Source organism: Colletotrichum siamense, assembly GCF_013390195.1.
Source record: "Colletotrichum siamense strain Cg363 chromosome Unknown KSG_Cg363_contig06, whole genome shotgun sequence".
Taxonomy (NCBI): Eukaryota; Fungi; Ascomycota; class Sordariomycetes; order Glomerellales; family Glomerellaceae; genus Colletotrichum; species Colletotrichum siamense.
Window position 1 is genome coordinate 858,882 of NW_023501019.1, and position 19,826 is coordinate 878,707.

Below are 19,826 nucleotides of genomic sequence, written 5' to 3' on the forward strand. Positions count from 1 at the left end.
CTCGTCCGGTTCTCCTCGAATGCCCCCGTCCATCCTTAACGCCATGCTGATATCGCTGTTTTCCCAATACTCGTACACACATGTTTCCCGCATGCCGCACTCGCATGCACAAATTGCCTGAATAAAAAGACGAATAGGCTCAGACCTGCACCATGGCAGCCTGGTCCTCCAACCGCGTCCTGTCGTTGCTGAATTCGAACCAAGCCCGGAAGAGGAGGCCGTATTCCGATAACCTGCCATTCGTCAGACTTTACATCTCATCCCTGGCTCAAACAAGAAACTTACATGATCAGCCCCAGCAGAAACGCCAGCGCCGCCTCGTACCGCATGTACGGATACGCATAGAAGGCGTTGCTCTTCTTGGACTCGATCTGGATGACCAGCAGGATCCAGCAGATGGTCGCGCCGAGCGAGAAGCACAGCTCCATGCCGAAGTGGACGTGCTTCGGGATGCCGCCGCGCTGGTGCTCGGCGCGCTTGCGGAAGATGACGGTCGTGAAGGACCAGAGCATCATCAGGACGGACTGCGGGGCGGCGGTCAGCTTTTCTGCGCTTACAGCACACACGAGATGTGAGGATAGGAGAGGAGAACATACCAACGGCACGGATAACCACATGGCATAAAAGATGGGATCGCTCGGGCTCGTGTCGTCGTTGAGGTACTTGCCCCGCCGCGAGACGTAAATGTTGATGTTGAGGAAGACGACGACCAGCGGCACGACGATGGCGAGCTGGCGCAGGACGTAGTACATGTAGGTGCACCGCCGGCGCTTGCGGTTGAAGCGGTCGGACTCGGGGGACGGCGGCGCGTAGCAGCTGGAGGGGTGCTGGCCGTACCAGTAGCGCTGCTGCGAGCTGTGCGTCGACGAAGCCGTGTCGGGCGGGTGGCAGGCTGCGGGGGAGGAGTAGTAGATCTGGCCGCCGGGCGGGTGGTGGTAGCCGGCCTCGGAGTAGGGCGGGGCGGAGTAGCCGGGCTGGCTGTAGGCGCTGGCGTGGAGGGACATCTTTTCGTGGTATTGGGGGTTTTGATCTCTAAGGATTCTTTCTCTTTCGGCTCTGGTGATTATGGTCCTCCGTGCAAATTCAAGGGGCGTTGGTGTTGATGTTCGTGGATGTCGTCTCTAAATCCATATGCTGTGGTGAGGATGATGCCGGGGGTGGCTTCGGTGATGCTGTGAATGAGATGGGGGCTTCAAGATGAATCCCACATGACGTCGGGCCTTTGCGTTGCGATGGATCGGGATGTCGGGAGAGAGATGGGATGTGGCACTCGTCGACCTTTTGAATTATCCGAATTGGAAATCCCAAGAAAAAAAGCCCAGAGACGCCGAGCAAAAAAGCTCTGATCACGCCCGAACCATTTCACTTCCAAGAGAAAACCAAGAAACCGGAGCCGTCCAAAAGCAAAGGCGAAGGACAGTCAGTACTACAAATAAAAAAAAAAACATAGCAGCAAGAGCCAAGTCGCTGGGCGGAAATTTCTTAGCAGCAACGCGGGTCTCGCTGCGGTTTCCCGCCAAGTCGCGCTATCAGGTCACTGACTCCGAAAGGGGCCACTGAGGGCCGCCTTGGCTTTTCTGGTACCTCCCTAGGGGGAGGGGAGATGGGGCGAGGAGGGTTTTACGTATTTTCATTTGGGGGGGATGTGCTTTTGCTTGGCGCTGTCCTGGGCCTCTCTGTTCAGTGCGTGTGCTACGGATGAAAGGTACGTCTAATGTGAGAGAGGCATGTAAGCCAAGACCGAGGAAAGGTTTATCTTCCCCTGGGGCATCCTGTGCTGGGCTGGGCATTATTGTTGTATGTACCACATTGAACCAGCGGGACACCTCAGTAGTCCTCTACCTGGCACAAGACAGCCGAGCCTTAGCATGAAGCGCACAAGAAATAGGCCACTCTTGGGAGGTGTTGCAGCCAAGGCCAGGCCAGGCCGGCGACATGGGGAGGGCAGACACACGCCAGCGCAACGCAGCGCCCATTGGCACTCTACCTGCTGTTGCGCAATCACGACACCCGCCGCCGAGAGGGAACGGTGAGGACGGCGACATGCGGGCGGCCTGGGCTTTTTCTTGGGGGCGTGTTACAGCTGTATCTGGGCCTGCGCGTGTACCTAAATGCGGTGCCGTTTCGGCGGCATCTGCGCCAGAGACGAGACAGCGGTGGAATTCTGGGGTGTCTTGGGACAGAGGCATTGGCATTGGCATCCGTAATGTGCGGGTGTCTGGCGCTGCTCGGCATACCTCAGCTTCCACCCGATGATGTGACGTATCGCGAGCCAGTCTGCTGTTTAGACTTCTTGGGTGATGGGAAAAGGAAATTGGCCATCTTGGTTATCGCCTGGCCAAGAGTCGGGATTCGCATTCACGGTGGTGGTGGTGGTGGTGTCTTGCAGTGCAAACGGCGCCGTGGTGTCTGGGCAGCGGGTGATTGGACCTGGGTGCTTTCTCCCTTCAACCCGATCATGATGGGTGACCATCTGCTTCGCTGCAAGACGCCAACTGCAACCGTCCGCTGTCTACCACGATACAGGCGGTGGGAAAGTGCCGAGACACGCCCCTGTTTGCGGCAACGTTGCGAAAGGGTGCGTTTCCCGCAAAGCGTTCGAGACTGGCTGTGCCGCGGCAGACTCATGTCGCTCCAGATCAAGATCCCCGTTGTCTTCGTAGGTTCTGCACCCTGAACGAGCCGTCGCAGTCGCAGCGCCCGTTGCTCAAAGAAGCAAGACGAGGCCGTCGACATCTACCATCAGAGCTGACTCTGCGCCAAGACACCACACTGCCGTGTGTACAGACCTTCAGGGTCCATCGCAATCATGCTCCTCAGGTGTGCTCTGCTCTCTGACACACTGACGCTCCCCCAAGACCCAAGACCAAGACCCAAGACCCCAAGATCAGCGCAAATAATCTTGGCGCGCCAAGCGCTGCCGGCGAGGAACACAGACGGCCGTGACTGATCGACAGGCGCCCATTTGCCGGCCTATTCCCCATGACGAATTTCATCGAGATTTCGGTGACATTTTCTTCATTTTTTTCATGTCGACTTCGTGCCTGCCTGGGCGCCAGGGCAATAGAGAGTCATTGTCTGAGGTTTAACATCTGCAGAAAATTCCCCTGGGCTTTTTCAGGAGGTCTGGCATTGCGAAGCGCGGTTGTTCTGGGCAAAGATTGGCGCCGAGGAAAAATCTCGCTAATTTGCTCTTGGGCTTTCTTGGGGGGTTTGCGTGTGCAGCGCACCCGTCGCGATGTGTGACAACTCGTTCCCTCAGGACATCTCACGAGAAGTACTTGGGAACTAGGCGGTGACACTCTTTTGTCTTCCGGGCTGGACTGCGCTTTCCGCCTCGCTGCCATCTGCGAGTCTCATCGGTCGCAGGTACACGCGTTACGCCCTATGCCAAGACCATTGGCAAACAAACGCCAACGCCAGCGGACAAGACACGAAAGAAAAGAGCCAAGACTTTTTTCGTCTCACGCATGACTGTTCTCTTCTTTCTCCCTTCTGCGAAAAGTCGGGCCTGGCGATGACCCGGCTCGGCCACGGTGGCGGTCTTGGCGTTGGGGTTTGGCCAAACCTTTGTGCGTGCATCTCGTTGGAATGTCTTGGCGCTGCGCAGAGGAGACGAAAGGGGAGACGAAAAAAGTAACGAGCCGCTTCGGAGATTTCCGTACCTGACGGCTGGATCCCACGGGGGCGCCAATCTGTGTCATTTGTCGACTTTTGAGAAGAGATGATGGAGGTGCCGGCCGCGTTGCCGTGATGCACTTCTTGGCATCCAGTGAGGCCGTTGATCGTGCTGTGTTGCACGGACTGTGAAGCTTGAGGTATTGTTATTTTGAGTTTGCGAGCGAGTGCCGTTGTTCCGGCTTCGACGGCGACTTTTGAGGCGGCTAGCGCCGGAGGGTGGGCGGGTTTGCCAAGCCTTGGGAACTCGGTTGACTCGCGATGGGACTGCGATGGGACTAAGGATACACGTGATGGGGTTGATCATTTCTTGGAAGACTTGAACGGGCTTGCGTTCGAGGATGGTAGTTGCCTTGATGGGAGAGATCTCTTTGAGGATATTGTGGCGGATAAATTTGCGCTGGGGGAATTGGCCACGGAGGCTCCGAAGACTGTCCACTATTCGTGTTACCTGGTTGAGGTGAGGGCCAAATCTTCTCAGTTCGGCAGCTTTCTTCAACGTCTCGAGATGAGCAAGTTCTTTGAATATGGTTCTCGACGCTCATATTGCTTGCATGTGTAGAGTTCAATCTTCTACCTCAGGAGCCTAGCCGCACCCATTTGTGGGTGTTTAAGCCGCTACTTGTGCAGCGTTTGAGATTGACTGATTGATAGTGAGGGCGATGTTATGAATGTCCAACCTGCAACTCAGAGATGCTATTTGATACACTTCTACAGGGACGTTTTCGGAGAGCCACAGAACTTCTCAAGGTTTGTCTGCTCCGGTCCAGACCTGAAAAAGGACCGGCGCTGATCGCTTTGAGCTCACGTGTAGCGGTGGACCTCTAGCTAGCGGGTCCGCGATAAATTAATCGCCGGTCCACATCGAAAGCCGTCCGGCTCATGTCCATCTCTCGGCCGATAGATCGGAAAACCTCTGCGGCCCCCACCCGATGGAAGTTCAAGCCGGTCAGGGAGGCATTCTGACGCGGCGGATGAAGCACTTGGACGTCGTCGTTCGTAATACCACCATCAGAGACAGAGATGTTCTAGCTTTGGAATGTATACGCGGACTAAGAATCACCGCGGATGAATTTTTGGCCGAAGCTTACACCATCGACAGACAAACATGCGTCAAATTCCTCACAGCTTCGTGCCCGGAGACCTTAGTGGGGTCCGTAACGGCAAATCGGACCCAAGGATCCCCACACTTCCCGGGAGCTAAGCCCGACTCGGCCGGCCGAAGCTGACATAAGCCGGCCGTTACAGCTTGGAACGAGCCGAGCCAACCAGAGCTCGCGAAGACGGCGAGGCTTGCGAAACCCCTCAGCGAGCGACGTCGTCTCAAACGCGTTTTCTTCGTCACCACGGCAGCCATCGCGTCGCTTACGTCTTACTTATTTTGTACTTATAATCAGTAAATCTGCCATTGAGGGGCGATTGTTGGGTTCAGACATTGAATCTGTGTGGAACGGCACTCAACATGGAGAAGAAGCAAGCGTACGCGAGCGTGCAGCCGGCCCGGCGACACAACCGATCAGCCATCGGAAAGTGGCTGATAGCCGGCGGCGCCATCGCATTGCTGGGCGCTGCGAGCTGGTACCTCCACAAGCAGGACCTCAAGTCTTGGAGGCACCCCGAGCACCATCATGACTTCGCCTCAGTCGTCCATCTCAGAGGGTCTCCGTACGGCCGGTTCCCCTTGCCCGATGACCCGTTCAGGTTCATCCCTTGCACCAACACATCTCTCCCGCCTCCCCTCAACGACCCGCACCCCGAGGACACTTGGGAGGCCCTTTTTGACCCTCGTCCGTCTCACTGGAGCTGGGGCAACAAAACCACGTCCACCGAGGAGTTCCGCAATCCCTACGCAGGCCGCGGCATCTACCTCTGCGGATACCTCGACGTGCCCCTCGACTACACCAATGACTCTGACACGCGTATCGTCCGGCTGGCCGTGACAAAGTACCAAGTCTCCGGCCTCGCCCGCATCAGAGAACCCCTCGACGCAGACAAAAACCCCGTCCCGGGCACCAAGAGCAAACGCACCATCGTAATCGAGCCCGGCGGCCCCGGCGGCAGCGGCACATCCTACGCCTGGTCGGCCGCCGAACGCGTCTCCAAGCGCTTCAGCAACGGCACCTTCGACGTGCTCGGCTGGGACCCCCGCGGCGTCAACGCTACGCACCCCTCCATCTCCTGCTTCCCCTACGACGTCGACCGCGACCACTGGTCCCTCCTCACCGGCCAGTACCTCGAGGTCTCCGACCCCAAGCGCCAGCTCAACCTCGCCGACGCCATGAACAACGCCACCATGAACGCCTGCTTCAAGAAGCACGGCGACGTCCCCCGCTTCCTCAGCACCACCTTCGTCGCCCGCGACATGGAGCAGATACGCAAGGCCCTCGGCGAGCGCGAGCTCACCGGCTACCTCGTCAGCTACGGCACCGGCATCGGCCAGACCTACGCCAACATCTTCCCCCACAGCGTCGGCCGCATGATCCTCGACGGCACCGAGTACGTCCGCGACCACCGCCTGCTCGGCGGCTTCGGCTGGACCGCCCTCGACAACGCCACCAACGCCTGGCACGACGGCTTCCTCGGCGAGTGCCTCAACGCCGGGCCCAACCACTGCGCCCTCGCCCGCGAGATCGACGGCTACCCCGTCGCCCTCGACGAGCTCGAGTCGCGCATGCTCGCCCTCGTCAACTCGCTCATCGACAGGCCCGTCATGGGCTACACCAACACCAGCGGGCCCTCGCTCGTCACCTACTCCGGCCTCGTCGGCGCCATCTACCGCTCCCTCTACAACGCGCAAGGCTGGCCCGCGCTCGCGCAGATGCTCGCCGAGCTGGAGCAGGGCAACGCCACGCTCGCCGCGCGCGCCCTCGAGCGCTCCGCGTGGGAGTACGACCCGACGCTGCCGGCCACGCACCCGCAGCCCGCGTCGTCCGACGAGCTCGGCACGCTGGTAATCTGCGCCGACTCGTGGGACGCGCCGCAGCCCGCCGACGGGCTCGACTGGTGGGCGTCGCTGTGGGCCAACATGACGGCCAAGTCGTGGGTCTCGGGCAACTCGCGCTTCTTCAACGTGTTTCCGTGCCGGCACTTTGGCACGTACTGGCCCGAGCCCGCGGGTGTGTACCGCGGCGACCTGAACCACACGCTGCGACACCCGGTGCTGCTGATCGCGGAGACGTACGACCCCGCGACGCCGCTGCGTAATGGGCGGAGGTTGCTGAAGGAGATGGGGCGCAATGCGAGGCTGGTGGCGCACCATGGCTACGGGCATTCGTCGAGGGACACGTCGAAGTGCACGGAGGCGATTGCAAGGCGGTATATTATGACGGGGGAGGTGCCGGAGAAGGCGGAGACTGCGTGCTATGCGGATGAGAAGCCGTATCTTTATGGGGTGAAGCATAAGACTGATGTGGTGGAGGGCGGGGGTGATCCGGTGGAGGTGTGGCTGAAAACTCTTGAGTGAGTGTTTGTGGCGGGAGGTAGAATGGTGGGTTTCATGTTAGATATGTTCTAGCTCTCTGACTGTGATGAAAATAGTACTAGTTGATGTAAATTTGACCATGTTTAATGTGAAAGTTTAATTGACTACTTCGATGATGATTTTCATGAAGCTTTGTTATTTACCAAATCTTTCGCAAAGGGACGTCGGACTTGACAAAACCAGAATTGACTAAGTTTCTTTACAAAGTCAATACTATGAAAATGGTATAGAAGCAATCACGCCACCCAGGTCAGAAAGCTTCTCATACAAATCGTAGTTTGAATCACACAAGTTAGTTACAAGCTTGGCTACATGATTGTGAGACTTCAACTTCGTACTGTTAAGTCGGTTTTACAGTCTCAGATTCGGCTCCAAGGCTCGATTAATACTCACCTGGACTTCGCACGCTACCACATATACAAGCTTCTGTGAACGAGAAGTTCAACCTACTTACTCTCACTCATAATCGTAATGCGGAGACGCGCTGTGACCTGCTGTCCGTAGCGGTTGATGATGCTGGTTAGAGCTATGTTGAATACGACGATGTTCGGTGAGTTTGTTCTTCATTCCACCTTGTGGAAGTCATTGGTTCCCGCCGGCTACATTTAATCTTCATAGTGTGAAATGAAGAAGCTTGAGACTATGACCGATGCAGGATTCAACCGCAAAGTTTGTAGGCGCCTAAGCTTGCGGTGGATTGATTGCCTTCCTAGTTTGTCGAGACCGGTGCGATCTTGTGGGCCGTCTCTGTGACCTTTCACCACCGCGATATTCAAGTTGATTCAGATTGCTTCAATAATAATCAATCTCAAAAGGGACTTACCTCACTTCGACGCTAGTTTCCTGCAGGAATTGCAAGACATATGTGTTTGTATTTCGTGTGTCAAAAAAGTCCCTTCAAAGATTGACCAAGTCCTTCCGTGGGTGCGTCAGTGGACATCTTGCGGCTCAGACGTCCAACACACCTGCACCTCACGCCATTTGCCCACAACAACTTTAATCTGACAACACTTCATCGCTTAGCCAATGCCCAGCCAAGCCGGTTCGGAGCCCACGGACTACCGAGCAAGTTCTCCCGCCGGATGCCATCTCCACTTTTCACCCGTCGTTAGTGAGGATGGAAAAACCGGCCCGCTTGGCAGGGAATCTCGCGTCTCGGCTTTCGGACTCGACGATGGAAGACGCCTTCATCACTGTCGAGCGCTACTTCAATTTTTCGGGTCACGTGCGGCTCCGCCAAGGCACGGAGGGAAACGGAGAATATGACAACTTGTGAACTCCGTTCCCAGGCCCAAGGACCCATGTCAACAGAGCCAAAATTTCATGCCATTTGTTTCCTTCGTTAATGACATTCTTTGTGACCAGAAAATCACCAAAAAGTCGCTTCCGACGTAAGATCCCACGATGGCTTCGATCTTCACCCGGGCAAGGCTACTTGCCTTCTCCAAGTTCGCCGCCGCCACAGCCGTTGTAGTCCCGACGGGTTTCCACCTGTGGACCCGCCAATGCTGCCTCGACGAGTCGTTCTCGCCGGCGACGGACAGTCTGTTCCAGCACCCGTTCCTGAAGAAGGTAAATCCGGACAATAATGGCGGGTTTCATGACTGCTTCGTCCGCGAGGTGGCTTTTGAGAATGTTCGTCCTGGGTTGCTGGAGGACGCGTTGGGCGGGGGGTCGAAGCTGGTGGAGACGTACGCGGCGGGTGTCTGGGGGCGGTACGGTGAGTGAGAGAGGAACTAGGGAAGAACCTGGATATTCAGTGCTAAGTTGGTGTAGCTTTCACTGTACAGCGGAAACTCATGGAGAGGGCGAGGAAGAATGAGTCCAACGCGGGTGACATTTGGGACAAGGAGGGATTGCTGAAGAGCACTTACCCCGTCGGTACGTCAAATGCTTCAGCCTCATATACCAGACCTGCTGACGATGATAGGTACGATACTGGCGGACGACTTTATCGTCATCGACAAGTCGCCCAATACCATCATGTTCCGTGGCGGTGTGTCGCCCAGGGAGCAGGGTCCACGTGAGATGGACACGTTCATCACGCTCGTCACGGAGCTTGATCCTCAAAAGCGGGTCGTCAGGTTCAAGATAAAGTCGATGATGATTGACCGAGTCAGCAATGGCAAGGGAGCCCTGATGGGGGTTGTCGTCGCTTTGCATCAGCAATATGCGAAGCTGTTGTTGACGGCGGGCGTGGACCACTGTGTTGCATGATACCCGGGGATGATGTTGGACCATCTCCTCTCTCCAGATTATGTGCTGGATATTGTACTATTAGTGTAAAATATTAGATTAGACCTAGAAGAATGTCATTCATCGCTGTAGAATTTCCACGTCCCAGCGTTACAAAGCTTGTGGCGGCGGAAACGAGCCTCACTGGACATCGGCAATGAACTTGGGAACCACAAACTCCGCGGGACCACCCGTAAACGCCTCCGTACCCAGCTGGAACACTGCAAACCGTCAGCTCTCCCGTGAAACTCTCTCAAAGTGCACTGCTTACCGAGCATGTATTGGTTATGAACCGGAAACCGATGCTCCGCAACCAGATAGTCAAAGAACCGCTTCACATCCGCGCGGAAGTTCTGAATCGGCCCGTCCACCGGCAAAAAGCTAAACACCTTCATCTTCCCACCATGATTATACCCAAAGTGCACCTCCCACCGATGACCCTCAATCTTCACCTGCGCAATCGGCGCCTTGGACTCGCTGATGGGCCACACGCCGCCCAGCCTCGCCAACCTACACCACCATCCCGTCAGCCGGCTCCCTCCAACGCACATTCACCACTTACCAGATCATAACCTCGTACTCTCCGCTACTATTCGCATGCTCCACATCCGGATCCGTGAAAATGTCAAACGCTACGTTGGCGCGGACGTCCCACGTGCTATACCGCCACTCCACCTCCGTCGGCAGCGCGGCGACCTCGCTCACCAGCCGGCGCCGGAACTGCCGCGCGCCGTAGACGTACGACTTGACGCTGTTCTCGCCGCCGCGCCACTCCCAGTCCGTGGACCACGCGATTCCCACGGATCCCGTGGGGCTGCTTGGCGCCGTGGGGCCGTCGTAGTGCGTGCGCTGCGAGCCCGAGGTCGCGGCGCCGCTGCCCCATGTGTTGTTGTTCAGCTCGTAACCGTTGGCGGCGTGGTAGCCCCATTTCTTCTCGAGGGTGACGATGTGCGTTGGGGTTTCGGGCATGTTTGGCGACGGATGAGGGTGGTGGGATGTGTTGTTTTGGGTTGGTGGTGTGAGGATGAGAGGAGAGGGTGTGGTGAAGGAAAGTTGGACGATGACGGATGTGGATACAGGGAGCTGCTATCATAGGCTGCAATCCTGATTTGGAGAGAGTGGGTAGGGGTGGGAAGTCGTCATCAAGCTTATCAGGAGGTCTGGAGCAGCAGATGACTCCACTGGGCTGCATGAGCTTCATTGGAAGCCAAGCCCTCTCTCAGCTCTTCAGCCATTTAGGCTATTACAAAACTGATTGTTCACATAGCGATAGTCAAAATATTATTTCTGAGAAGTTGAAAACCCCTATTAAGATACTCTTTAGGTAGTAAAATATTGTAAGTTATATATAACATGGAATAGTAAATCACAAACTTACTTAGGCGTTGAGTAGTGAAAATGATGTATTTATACAATAGAACTACAGAAATGATAGGGACTTACCAAAGAATATGAAAACTATAGTACAAGGTATCTCAGCAAAGTCTTCTTAAATCGGGGACATCTGCTTGCGGGAAAGACCGGGTGTGCAGATAGTCGTACCTTGGTGACAAGTGGCCCATTTGGATGTTGTCTGGCGGAAGCAGTGCGGGGAATCGGACAATGCCAGCGAATTCGTCGCTACTAAAGCTTTAGGCCGTGCTGTGGTCGGTTGCTTTTCCATACCCATAAATCATAGCAACAGTACGCATACATTGGAAACATCCTGCTCGAGCACTGCCACTAGCAGCGACTGATCCCCAAATCACCGTTCATGTATGTGCTCGCACGTACTCTCCCACCTCCAGGCTGTTGTGCGCTAGCAACTGTCAGTTATGGACTTTGTTTCTCATGTGGTTAACCCAGTTTTATGCATACCTCGTCCTCGTATATTGCGGGTCTTGAAAACTTGAAAGTGGACAGGCTGGGAACGCCTTAGCCTTACCCCAGGTCAAAGGCGGCGCAGACAAATCAGTTCACGTGAAATCGAAAGGGGTACTAAAGGGCGAAGCCGGTCGCCCGACACATTGCAGATCGAAGGCTGCCAGCCCTTTCACCGCTCGCGTATATCATGGAAATGCGTTTGAGTTATTGCCATTTCCGCCTAAAGATTTACCAGGAAGCTACTCCCTACTCCGTCAGACATGGTGGTCGGTAGATTCCCGGTGATAAGACCGCCGAGCATCCCACATGCGGCCGGGTCGGCCACAACGGAAGACTTTGAGTCCCGACCGAAGTGGATCATCGCGGACTTGTCGCTGGCTATCATCCGATTGTTTCAAGTGACGCAGCTGTTTCCGGTGTAACTGCTGGTTCTTGTCACAAAATTCGATTGAGTCGAGGATTCTCACTACGCAGCAAAGCCCGCCAAGTACTAGACTCGGACTTTTCCCATGAAGCCAGCAGAACGACGAGCGGCACTATCTCAGAGACACCGCCGAGGCAGTGTTGTTGCAGGAAACAGACGGAACAAGATGCCATCCTTGCCTGGTGAACCAGGCAAGCTTTCACACGGAGCATTTCGGTCTATATAAGTTCTAATACACAACGCAAGGGAAAGCTGGACTGGAGATGCACTGATCCTAAGCTCTTTATGTTTACCTTAGCTCTTCTTCCCTACACCGCTCATCGACACAAACAGCGGACGACATGAACAAGCCAAGCGCAAAGAATTATCTCCATGATGAGTGTGGTTATCGTGGGAGCAGGCCCAGTGCGGTTGTCTATCGCCGTCCGTCTCGCTCACGCCGGTATCAAGGTTCATGTCATTGAAAAGAATGACGTCGTGGACAGCTCACCCCGAGCAGCCGATTAATTTGGAGGGGCACTGATAGCGCTCCAGAGAATTAACATCTTGGAGAAGGCCAAAGCTATTGGGTTCTTGGCGGACGGTATGCGCTGGAGACAGCCAGTCAATGCGTACGAAGAAGGTTCTATGGTCCTGGGCCGCATGTTTGCTCGATTCGATTTTCGGAAGGAGGGAATATCTGCCGCCACGGGCCACGTTAGCTCCCTGTAACTGCCTCAGTCCCGATTGACTCAGCTCCTGCTCGACGAAGCCATCTCGACTGGACTAGTTTAAATCCACTTCAACTCGGTCTTGACAAACATCCTGCAGGACGAAGAATCAGTGACGATCATTTCTTTTCCCGCGGCAACACCAACAGCGAAGAGGCCCTCCGGGCCGCGTTTCTCATGGGCTCCGATGGAGGCAGATCGACCATCTGGCGCATTCTCGATATTCCCTTCAAAGGTCACAGCTGGCCAGAGCGACTGGTTGCGATCGACTGCCTCTCTCAGATGCCGCCCGTAGCAGACAACAACACAACATCGTTCATAGTACATCCTATTCACTTCGGCCTCATTACGCCAGTTGAGCCGGTGGTGACAGGCAAACAAACAACATACAGAGTCGTTATAGCATTTGGCCCAGCTGATTCACGCCCCGACACCGAGCTGGCAACGGGGACGGTTGCCAAAACTCTTCTGGACAAAATGCTGCCTGGAAAGTGACCCCTGGACGTCCGCGTCGTCAGATTTGCTCCATATAGGACGCATCAGCTGTGCGCGGCGACCTTTAAGCGGGGAAGATGTGTGCTTGCCGGAGATGCTGCTCATCTCAACAACGTGATTCTCGCCAGTCTCTTTGAAGGCAAACTCTGCTGATGTAGCGATTTTAGCGTTTTGGGGCCATGGGTTTGACCAGTGGCCTTCTCGATGCCGAAGCTTTAGCAGACGCGTTCGAACTCATTATCAATCAGGGACAGCCCCCCTCGCTTTTGGATCTCCAAGCAAATGAGCGACAGCGAGTTGTCCAGATGTTCGCCAATCCAATCACGAACCAAAACAAGCTTCGTTGTGCCGCCGACCTAGCCTCTCGCCTGAGGACCGGTATTCAAGATCACTTCTTGCGCACGACGAGGAAACATTAAAACGGTATGCCCTAGGATTCTTCGAAATTTGGCGCACGGATATGAACAAATTAGCCATCTCATGGGGATTTACTCGGTGATTTTGGGACGTTCTTGCTACGTTCAGCCATCCGACAGAGCAGAAGTTGCTGGTGAACGCTCTCAGGTTGATGTAAATTGATTCCATGGGCCCTTTCAAGGAGTTCTAAGCTCGATGAATCGCACGCATCAGTGCAATAGACATCTACAAGTCGAGCACAAATGCATGATCCAAATGTCGCCATTAGACGCATGAGATATGGAAAGGGACTAAAAATACGGGAACATGTGCGTCAGGTGTTTGCATTTACAGCAACAGAACGTATGTGGTGATTGGCTGCTCTCTAGCTTACAGTGCCGACGTATCTGCCAACATTGTTCAAATGTTCACTCCAATATGCCATTATTTGGCTCGGTTCTTATTCGCCTGATCTTTGAGGTACTTTGGCATTTATCGCGGTTTGGGCGGGCTCTGACGCATGGCATGCAACTCACTCTCGAAGGTTGTCGAACAAGAGTCCTCCATTGTGAGACTCCAACCCAGCTTTCTTGCCAGGACAGTCTTGCGGCGTGCACAATTATCATCAGTTGATTGAACTGTGACGGCATGAGTTTGTTGTGGCTTACTTTGCTGCAAACGAAAGCTCTGCCCGCTCCAGCATACCCATGGCCAGTTGATTCGCGGCCTCTTGAAGAGAGACATGGCTCACATCGCGTGATTTGATGATTGTCAAAGCGAAACACACCTCCGCAAGCCGCTCAACAAACTCCAGATGAGTATGTTGTTCAGACTCACAAAAGTAGAAGCACCTTCTACCTGATAATACAGGTTCACTGGTCGATATCTTATGCAATAGCAGCACCAAAAGATTTGCAAGATCTTGCATGTCAACGTGATTTCATACCGTTTAATCTTCTCCAGAGATGATGACCTGACTTCGCTCTAGAGCCGCTCCGATGATTGCGGGAAGTTGGATGGAGTAGCGGTTGAATGAACCAAGACCGAGACCAAAAATCGTCGGAGCCATAACGATGTACGTGGAGACTCCGCAGATTTCATCTTTCTCTACCACAGCAATATCTGTTGTTTGCTGAGGATATCTCTCGAAATATTCGCGATACCTTTCGTAGAAATAGACGTCTTCCTCATCCGACAACGTACGCGATTCAGTGTACCTCTGGGAATGCGGCCGGTCGCTGATGTTGGATGTACCAGAAATGTGCAGGTAGTGCGCGGCTCCCTCAGTGCTTTCCCGATGGTGGCCTAAGCCAGCGATGAAGGCCTCAGCGGAAGCGGTGAGCCGCCCAGCAGCTGTATGAATGACCACTGTTTAAATTCGTTGATCAGAATCCTCAACAAGTCTTGCGCCCGCCTTGGGCCAAATCAATTACCATCAAAATCCTTTGCGATAGCCTACTAGGTCGCCGTGTCGTCAAAGGTCGTAAACTCTACGGGATCAACTCCTATTCGGACCATGGCTTCGGCCTGGCTCTTGTTTCGAACGAGCGCTGAGATCTGCAGCTTTGCATCGTCTTTCTGTTCCGATAAAATAGCAGCCAGTACAGTGCCGCCGCTGCTTCATCAACTTTCAAGCTGTATCGACAACCACAACCGAGCGCTGGAACGCTTGAATAATTGGAATTCCACCTGATACCGAGTCCCGCAAGCGAAAGTCGAAGACATGAACCAAAAAGATCAACCCGGGCAGCACGCCACAATGGTTTAGACCGGATTCCCCCTTGGATGGGTTGTTCGATCGCTTCCCCACCCTATAGACTGCTTCAAATCATGTACGAGTTTCAACGGGCGGGTGATGCTGTCTGAGTCGAGGTCGTTGGCGAGATGGGACGGGATTGATATTCCTGTCCGAGCTCACGGATCAAAGACGACATGGCCCAGGGAACTGGTATCCTTGACAGAGGCATGAAGAGTTGGACGCTGATGCGGTGCATGGCATGGCCATCTTGCAACGGAGATCCTATGGTGGATGTGCTCTCTTTATGGGTGTTGAAGTTGGCACTGTTCCAAGACGCCAGTTGGGAAGCGATTTGTCGTGCGCTGGAAAGTTCATCAGCTCAAATTATTTTTTTTGAAAGTTCAGTTTTGGGTTTAGGAGTCATATTCATGGCCGCCGTGGCTTGTAATTAGCTGGGCTGTGTAGACACTTAATCTTGAGGGGGGTTACAACGCGTGACGCAGACTTTTCCTCCCTCGGCGTTACGTGCCGCTACGACACGATCTGGAAACGAGGAGTCGAGAGGTACTCATGAATTGAATTTACAGGTTTTCGTAGGTAGGCGATGCGACTGCTGTCCCGTGAAATCTCGGCGGTGCACTTCCAGACCCACCAAATGGGACAGATTGGTCTGCCTTGGCAGCAAGCTTCAGACTTACTCATCAGATTGTACTCTCCAAGGTTATTGCCCATGCCAAAATGGCGTCAGTAGATCCTAGGGCTAAAAACCGGCTCAAGAAACCCGATTTCAGCGCTGAATGGTTTGGAGTCGGAGCTCAGAGGCGACGGGCACGATCGAACTTGATGGAGCTCTGCAACGGTCGATTGGCGGCTGTGGCGCAGGCACCACGTGGGACCAATCGGAAGTCAATTTCAAACGAACACCGTGCTGCACACCCTATGGTTACAGTGTGGAGCTTTGCTGTAGGGCTGCAGGGATACAGGGTCCAGGGTGGTGGTAAATCTCCGATTACGGCGTGCGGGGTGCGTGGGGGTCTCAGAAGCTATATTCGGCCCCGACGCCGCTAATCTTTCGCTAGAAGATGCCCGGATCCCACCGACAGCAATGCCAGACAACACAACCCTAGGGACTGGATGCGTTTAACATCCTTCCAGGCCACAGCATTCGCCTCCACAACATCTTCGCCAGGATGACCTCAAGTGGGCTCTGGAGGCCGCACCCACTGGCAAGGCATGCGGCCCCGATCAGGTGGCTGTCGACGTCTTCAAGAAGTGTCCAGGCGTCCTTCACACTCACTTGACGCGTATCATGAACGCGTGTCTCCGGCTGGAATACCACCCAGATGAATTAAAGCGGTCGATAACTGTCGTGCTACGGAAGCCCGACAGGACGGACTTTTCTCTTCCTAAGAGTTGGCGTTCTGTGGCGTTGCTTTCGTGCCTTGGGAAGCTTCTGGAGAGGGTTGTAGCGAAGCGGATTCAGGAGCTTGCTGTGAAGCACGGACTGATCCCTCGGATGCAATTTGGGTTTCCGGGACGCTGCACCACCAAGTAAATTGAGTCTCTTTGATCCCCAGTCTACAGAGGCTTTTGCGTCAAGACCAGGAACAAGAAGAAGTGGAGGTCGACACTACTCAGTCTCGACATATCAGGCGCATACGACCACGTCAATCGTCCCGAACTCCTTCGGATCCTGGTACGTAAGGGCATGCCCGATTGGATTGTCAATTTCATTTGGTCCTTCCTTTCTGACAGGAGGACAATGCTCCGGTTTCCCGGCTATGTCTCAGAGGAGTTCTTCGTTAACACTGGCATTCCTCAAGGCAGCCCCCTCTCTCCCATCCTCTTCGTCTTCTTCTCCGCCCCGATGCTAGAGAAGTTCGAGCGGCTCCATCCCGATCTCAACATCTTCGCCTTTTCTTACGTCGACGACTCTTATATCCTTGCCACATCCAGGACATTTGGGGAGAACCGCGAAATTATCGAGAAGTATCACGAGCAAGTCATGGAATGGGCAACTCCCAATGGCATTCGGTTCGATCCTGGGAAGTACAAGGTGATGCACTTCACCCGTAACGAGAAATGCGACTTGTACCCTCGTATTCCTGGTTTGACCGTCAAACACGTCATCAACAACTCGGTCGACCCCGAGGCCCCCAAGTACCTTCGAATTCTTGGCGTCATGGTGGATCCGGCGTTGAAGTGGGATGCCCACATTGCCAATGTAAGTGACCCATCGCTACTCAATCGTTTCAATTGTCAGAGACTAACTGTTTGGCCTTGCAGCTCGAGTCCAAAGTGAAGAAGAAGTTGGGATTTCTGAAGCGGATCTCTAGCTCCGTCATGGGTCCTAACCTCATCGATATGCGGAGGCTGTACATCACGAGCGTGCGACCCATCATCACCTACGCCTGTGCTTGCTGGTTCGTTCTCGCCGACGGCAAGGGCCAGCAATTCCGAATCACAAAGAAGCTCATCGCTCGCTTGGATCGGCTTCAGCGCGAATGTCTCGTGGAAATCTCTGGTGCCTACAGCCAAACGCCAGTCATGGTTCTGCAGAAGGAACTCAACATCGAGCCGATAGAAGTGGCGCTCCACCGAATAGCCACGGCCCATCGAGTTCGCAACACCAACACTCTGGAGGGGGAGAGGATGCTGAAGGTTGCGCGCCGTCCCTTTCACCGTATGCGGTCCTTTACGTGCTTTGATGTACATCCATATTGGGTGGCATATCAACAGGCTGGGCTCGTTCGCGATGAGATCGTGCAACACTACGGGTTGGAACGTTCCGTCCGTCTGGGGCGAAACGTCTCAGGATGGTTCAATCAGTACCTTCGCGAACAGGGTGTTCTCAGGAGCGCCTATCTCTGGGCAGAGTTCGCTGAAAAGCATGCTCTCAAAGCGCCTCGAACATGCGGTTACGAGGCGGTGACTTACATGGGAGAATGGTGCACCAACATTATGAGCATTCACATAGGCAAGACCAGAGCTCAGTCAACCATCCTCCTCCACATGAGGACTGGCCACAATGGCCTCAACGCGAATCTGTTCTCCATTAACGTAAGTGAGCCCCCAAATTCCCGTCCCCCCGGCCACATTGCTAATCGTCTTCTTGCAGAGAGCTGATACCAACATGTGTCCCTGTGGCGAGGGCGAGCACACGGTGGAGCATCTCTTGTTCGACTGTGTGAGTCTGGCACGGCAGAGGAGGGAGTTGTTGCCCGCGGATTACGGCAAATGCGACGATGACCTGCGGCGGTTGAAGCTGAGGTATTTGCTGAGACAGTGCGCGGGCCCGGTTTCGGCATGGGCGTTGAAGAACTTTGAGCTTGAGCAGTTCTCGTGGACGAAGGAACATCTTCCGGTCAGGACCAGGGCTTTTCCGTTCTCGTCTGGTACGAGACATCGTCGTGTATGATATTCCTCTTCGGATAGGACAATGAACACCATGTTTCTCTGTAACCCTCCCCCCACCCTGGGGTGTGAGTGGCCTGTTATTTGTTTGAATTTCTCTTGTATTGGTAAGTTTCGACGCCAGTTGACGATGCGCTTGCTGATGATTTAGGTCTTGGTACACTGCTTTATCCCTCAACTCTGTGAGTACGCGTCTCTCTTTTCTGTTTGTTGCATATTATTTTCCTTCCTTGCGCCGCTTCCTTTCCGGGTTTCGCCCGCCGTTTCGCCCGCTGTCTTCCGCCTTCGCCCGCCATGTTTGTCGACCACCATCTACCTCCGCCTGCCATCCCCGTCCAATGCCTTGGACCACGAACTTTGTCGACCATCTTCGACTACCATCTTCCGCCATCTTTGTCGACCGCTCAACCACCATCCTCATCCGATACCTTCCGCCATCCTTGTCGACCACCACCTTCACCCTCGTCTGCCATCTTCGGCAACCATCTTTGTCGAACCTCATCCGCCGTCCCCATTCAACACATTCTTCCGCCACCTTCTACGACCTGTGTCAACCGCCACCGCCACCACCACCACCACCTTCGTCTGCCATCTCCATCAACCGGCCTCATTCGACACCTTTGTCGACTTTTCGGGCACGGCGTCTTCGTCGCCCATCTTCTACCGTCACCTCTCACCGCTGTCGTACACTACCTTTGGCTTTCCTTTTTCATCTGCACATGCACTCATGTTTCCTCTTCATCTTTCAATCTCGTATGAATGCCTCGTCGCTAACTTCTCGTGAGCATAGTCATCCTGCCCTTCCTACGCGATCTGAGCGATCGACAAGGCCCTCAGCAGAGCGGCTCTGTAGGCAGCATATTCATCGTGAGTATACTGAACTCTACAACTTATGGTGCTGTCTAACATGCTCAAGACCCTGGAGAGCCGTGACGAGATCCCGCTCCGTCTGATCCATTACCCCCCGTCGACACTTCCTATAGGCCTGGTCCAGAGCTTGAGTCTGTGAGTCTGTTAGCCGCAGTCCAGCCTGCCTCTGGAGGCGGGCACCGAAGACGAACATGGGTGAGTACCTCACTGAATCAGATGATTGTATCTTTTGATGTAGCTGATATTGATTTCTCACAGCGATGGTATCCCTGGTGCCGAGCCTAGTGGTGCCTGCAAGGAACCCTTGCACTCCTCCCAACCGGAGCCTTCGCATACCTCGAGCAGCCGCTTGAGGGTTGGCATACACGGCGCTCTCTGGGTCGAAGTTGGTAAGTGCACATTTCATCTACCTGAATGCGACAGTGTCTAATTATTTTCTAGTTGTTGAAGTTGTCAAGTTGTTGGTCTGCCATTGTGTTGTTTGATGGATGCAGAGTACTGGCTACTTACCTCACTGCTGCT

At 54.4% G+C, this 19,826-nt stretch overlaps 6 protein-coding genes across 6 annotated transcripts; 4 read left to right on the forward strand and 2 right to left on the reverse strand.

Annotated features, from left to right (window-relative positions):
* Positions 1-139: 139 nt before the first annotated feature.
* CGCS363_v009237 (uncharacterized protein) lies at positions 140-1,004 on the reverse strand (the record flags this gene model as incomplete). Its single annotated transcript, XM_036641086.1, has 3 exons — positions 140-233; positions 286-524; positions 597-1,004. 3 exons carry the CDS (start codon positions 1,002-1,004, stop codon positions 140-142), a joined length of 741 nt encoding a protein of 246 aa, XP_036493041.1.
* A 3,341-nt stretch (positions 1,005-4,345) lies between these two features.
* On the forward strand, positions 4,346-4,882 carry CGCS363_v009238 (uncharacterized protein; the record flags this gene model as incomplete). Its single annotated transcript, XM_036641087.1, has 4 exons — positions 4,346-4,428; positions 4,493-4,513; positions 4,583-4,721; positions 4,781-4,882. 4 exons carry the CDS (start codon positions 4,346-4,348, stop codon positions 4,880-4,882), a joined length of 345 nt encoding a protein of 114 aa, XP_036493104.1.
* A 258-nt stretch (positions 4,883-5,140) lies between these two features.
* Positions 5,141-7,141, forward strand: yuaR (putative hydrolase YuaR; the record flags this gene model as incomplete). Its single annotated transcript, XM_036641088.1, has 1 exon — positions 5,141-7,141. One exon carries the CDS (start codon positions 5,141-5,143, stop codon positions 7,139-7,141), a length of 2,001 nt encoding a protein of 666 aa, XP_036492815.1.
* A 1,422-nt stretch (positions 7,142-8,563) lies between these two features.
* Positions 8,564-9,376, forward strand: CGCS363_v009240 (uncharacterized protein; the record flags this gene model as incomplete). The annotated part of the gene is made up of 3 exons (XM_036641089.1): positions 8,564-8,879; positions 8,936-9,040; positions 9,090-9,376. 3 exons carry the CDS (start codon positions 8,564-8,566, stop codon positions 9,374-9,376), a joined length of 708 nt encoding a protein of 235 aa, XP_036493596.1.
* Positions 9,377-9,535: 159 nt separating this feature from the next.
* cel12B (Endoglucanase cel12B) lies at positions 9,536-10,363 on the reverse strand (the record flags this gene model as incomplete). Its single annotated transcript, XM_036641090.1, has 3 exons — positions 9,536-9,615; positions 9,666-9,904; positions 9,957-10,363. The coding sequence occupies 3 exons, from the start codon at positions 10,361-10,363 to the stop codon at positions 9,536-9,538; spliced, it is 726 nt and encodes a 241-aa protein (XP_036493595.1).
* Positions 10,364-16,782: 6,419 nt separating this feature from the next.
* Positions 16,783-19,789, forward strand: CGCS363_v009242 (putative RNA-directed DNA polymerase from transposon X-element; the record flags this gene model as incomplete). Its single annotated transcript, XM_036641091.1, has 7 exons — positions 16,783-17,244; positions 17,307-18,080; positions 18,139-18,415; positions 19,225-19,301; positions 19,351-19,439; positions 19,563-19,693; positions 19,746-19,789. The coding sequence occupies 7 exons, from the start codon at positions 16,783-16,785 to the stop codon at positions 19,787-19,789; spliced, it is 1,854 nt and encodes a 617-aa protein (XP_036493594.1).
* Between the last annotated feature and the right edge of the window lie 37 nt (positions 19,790-19,826).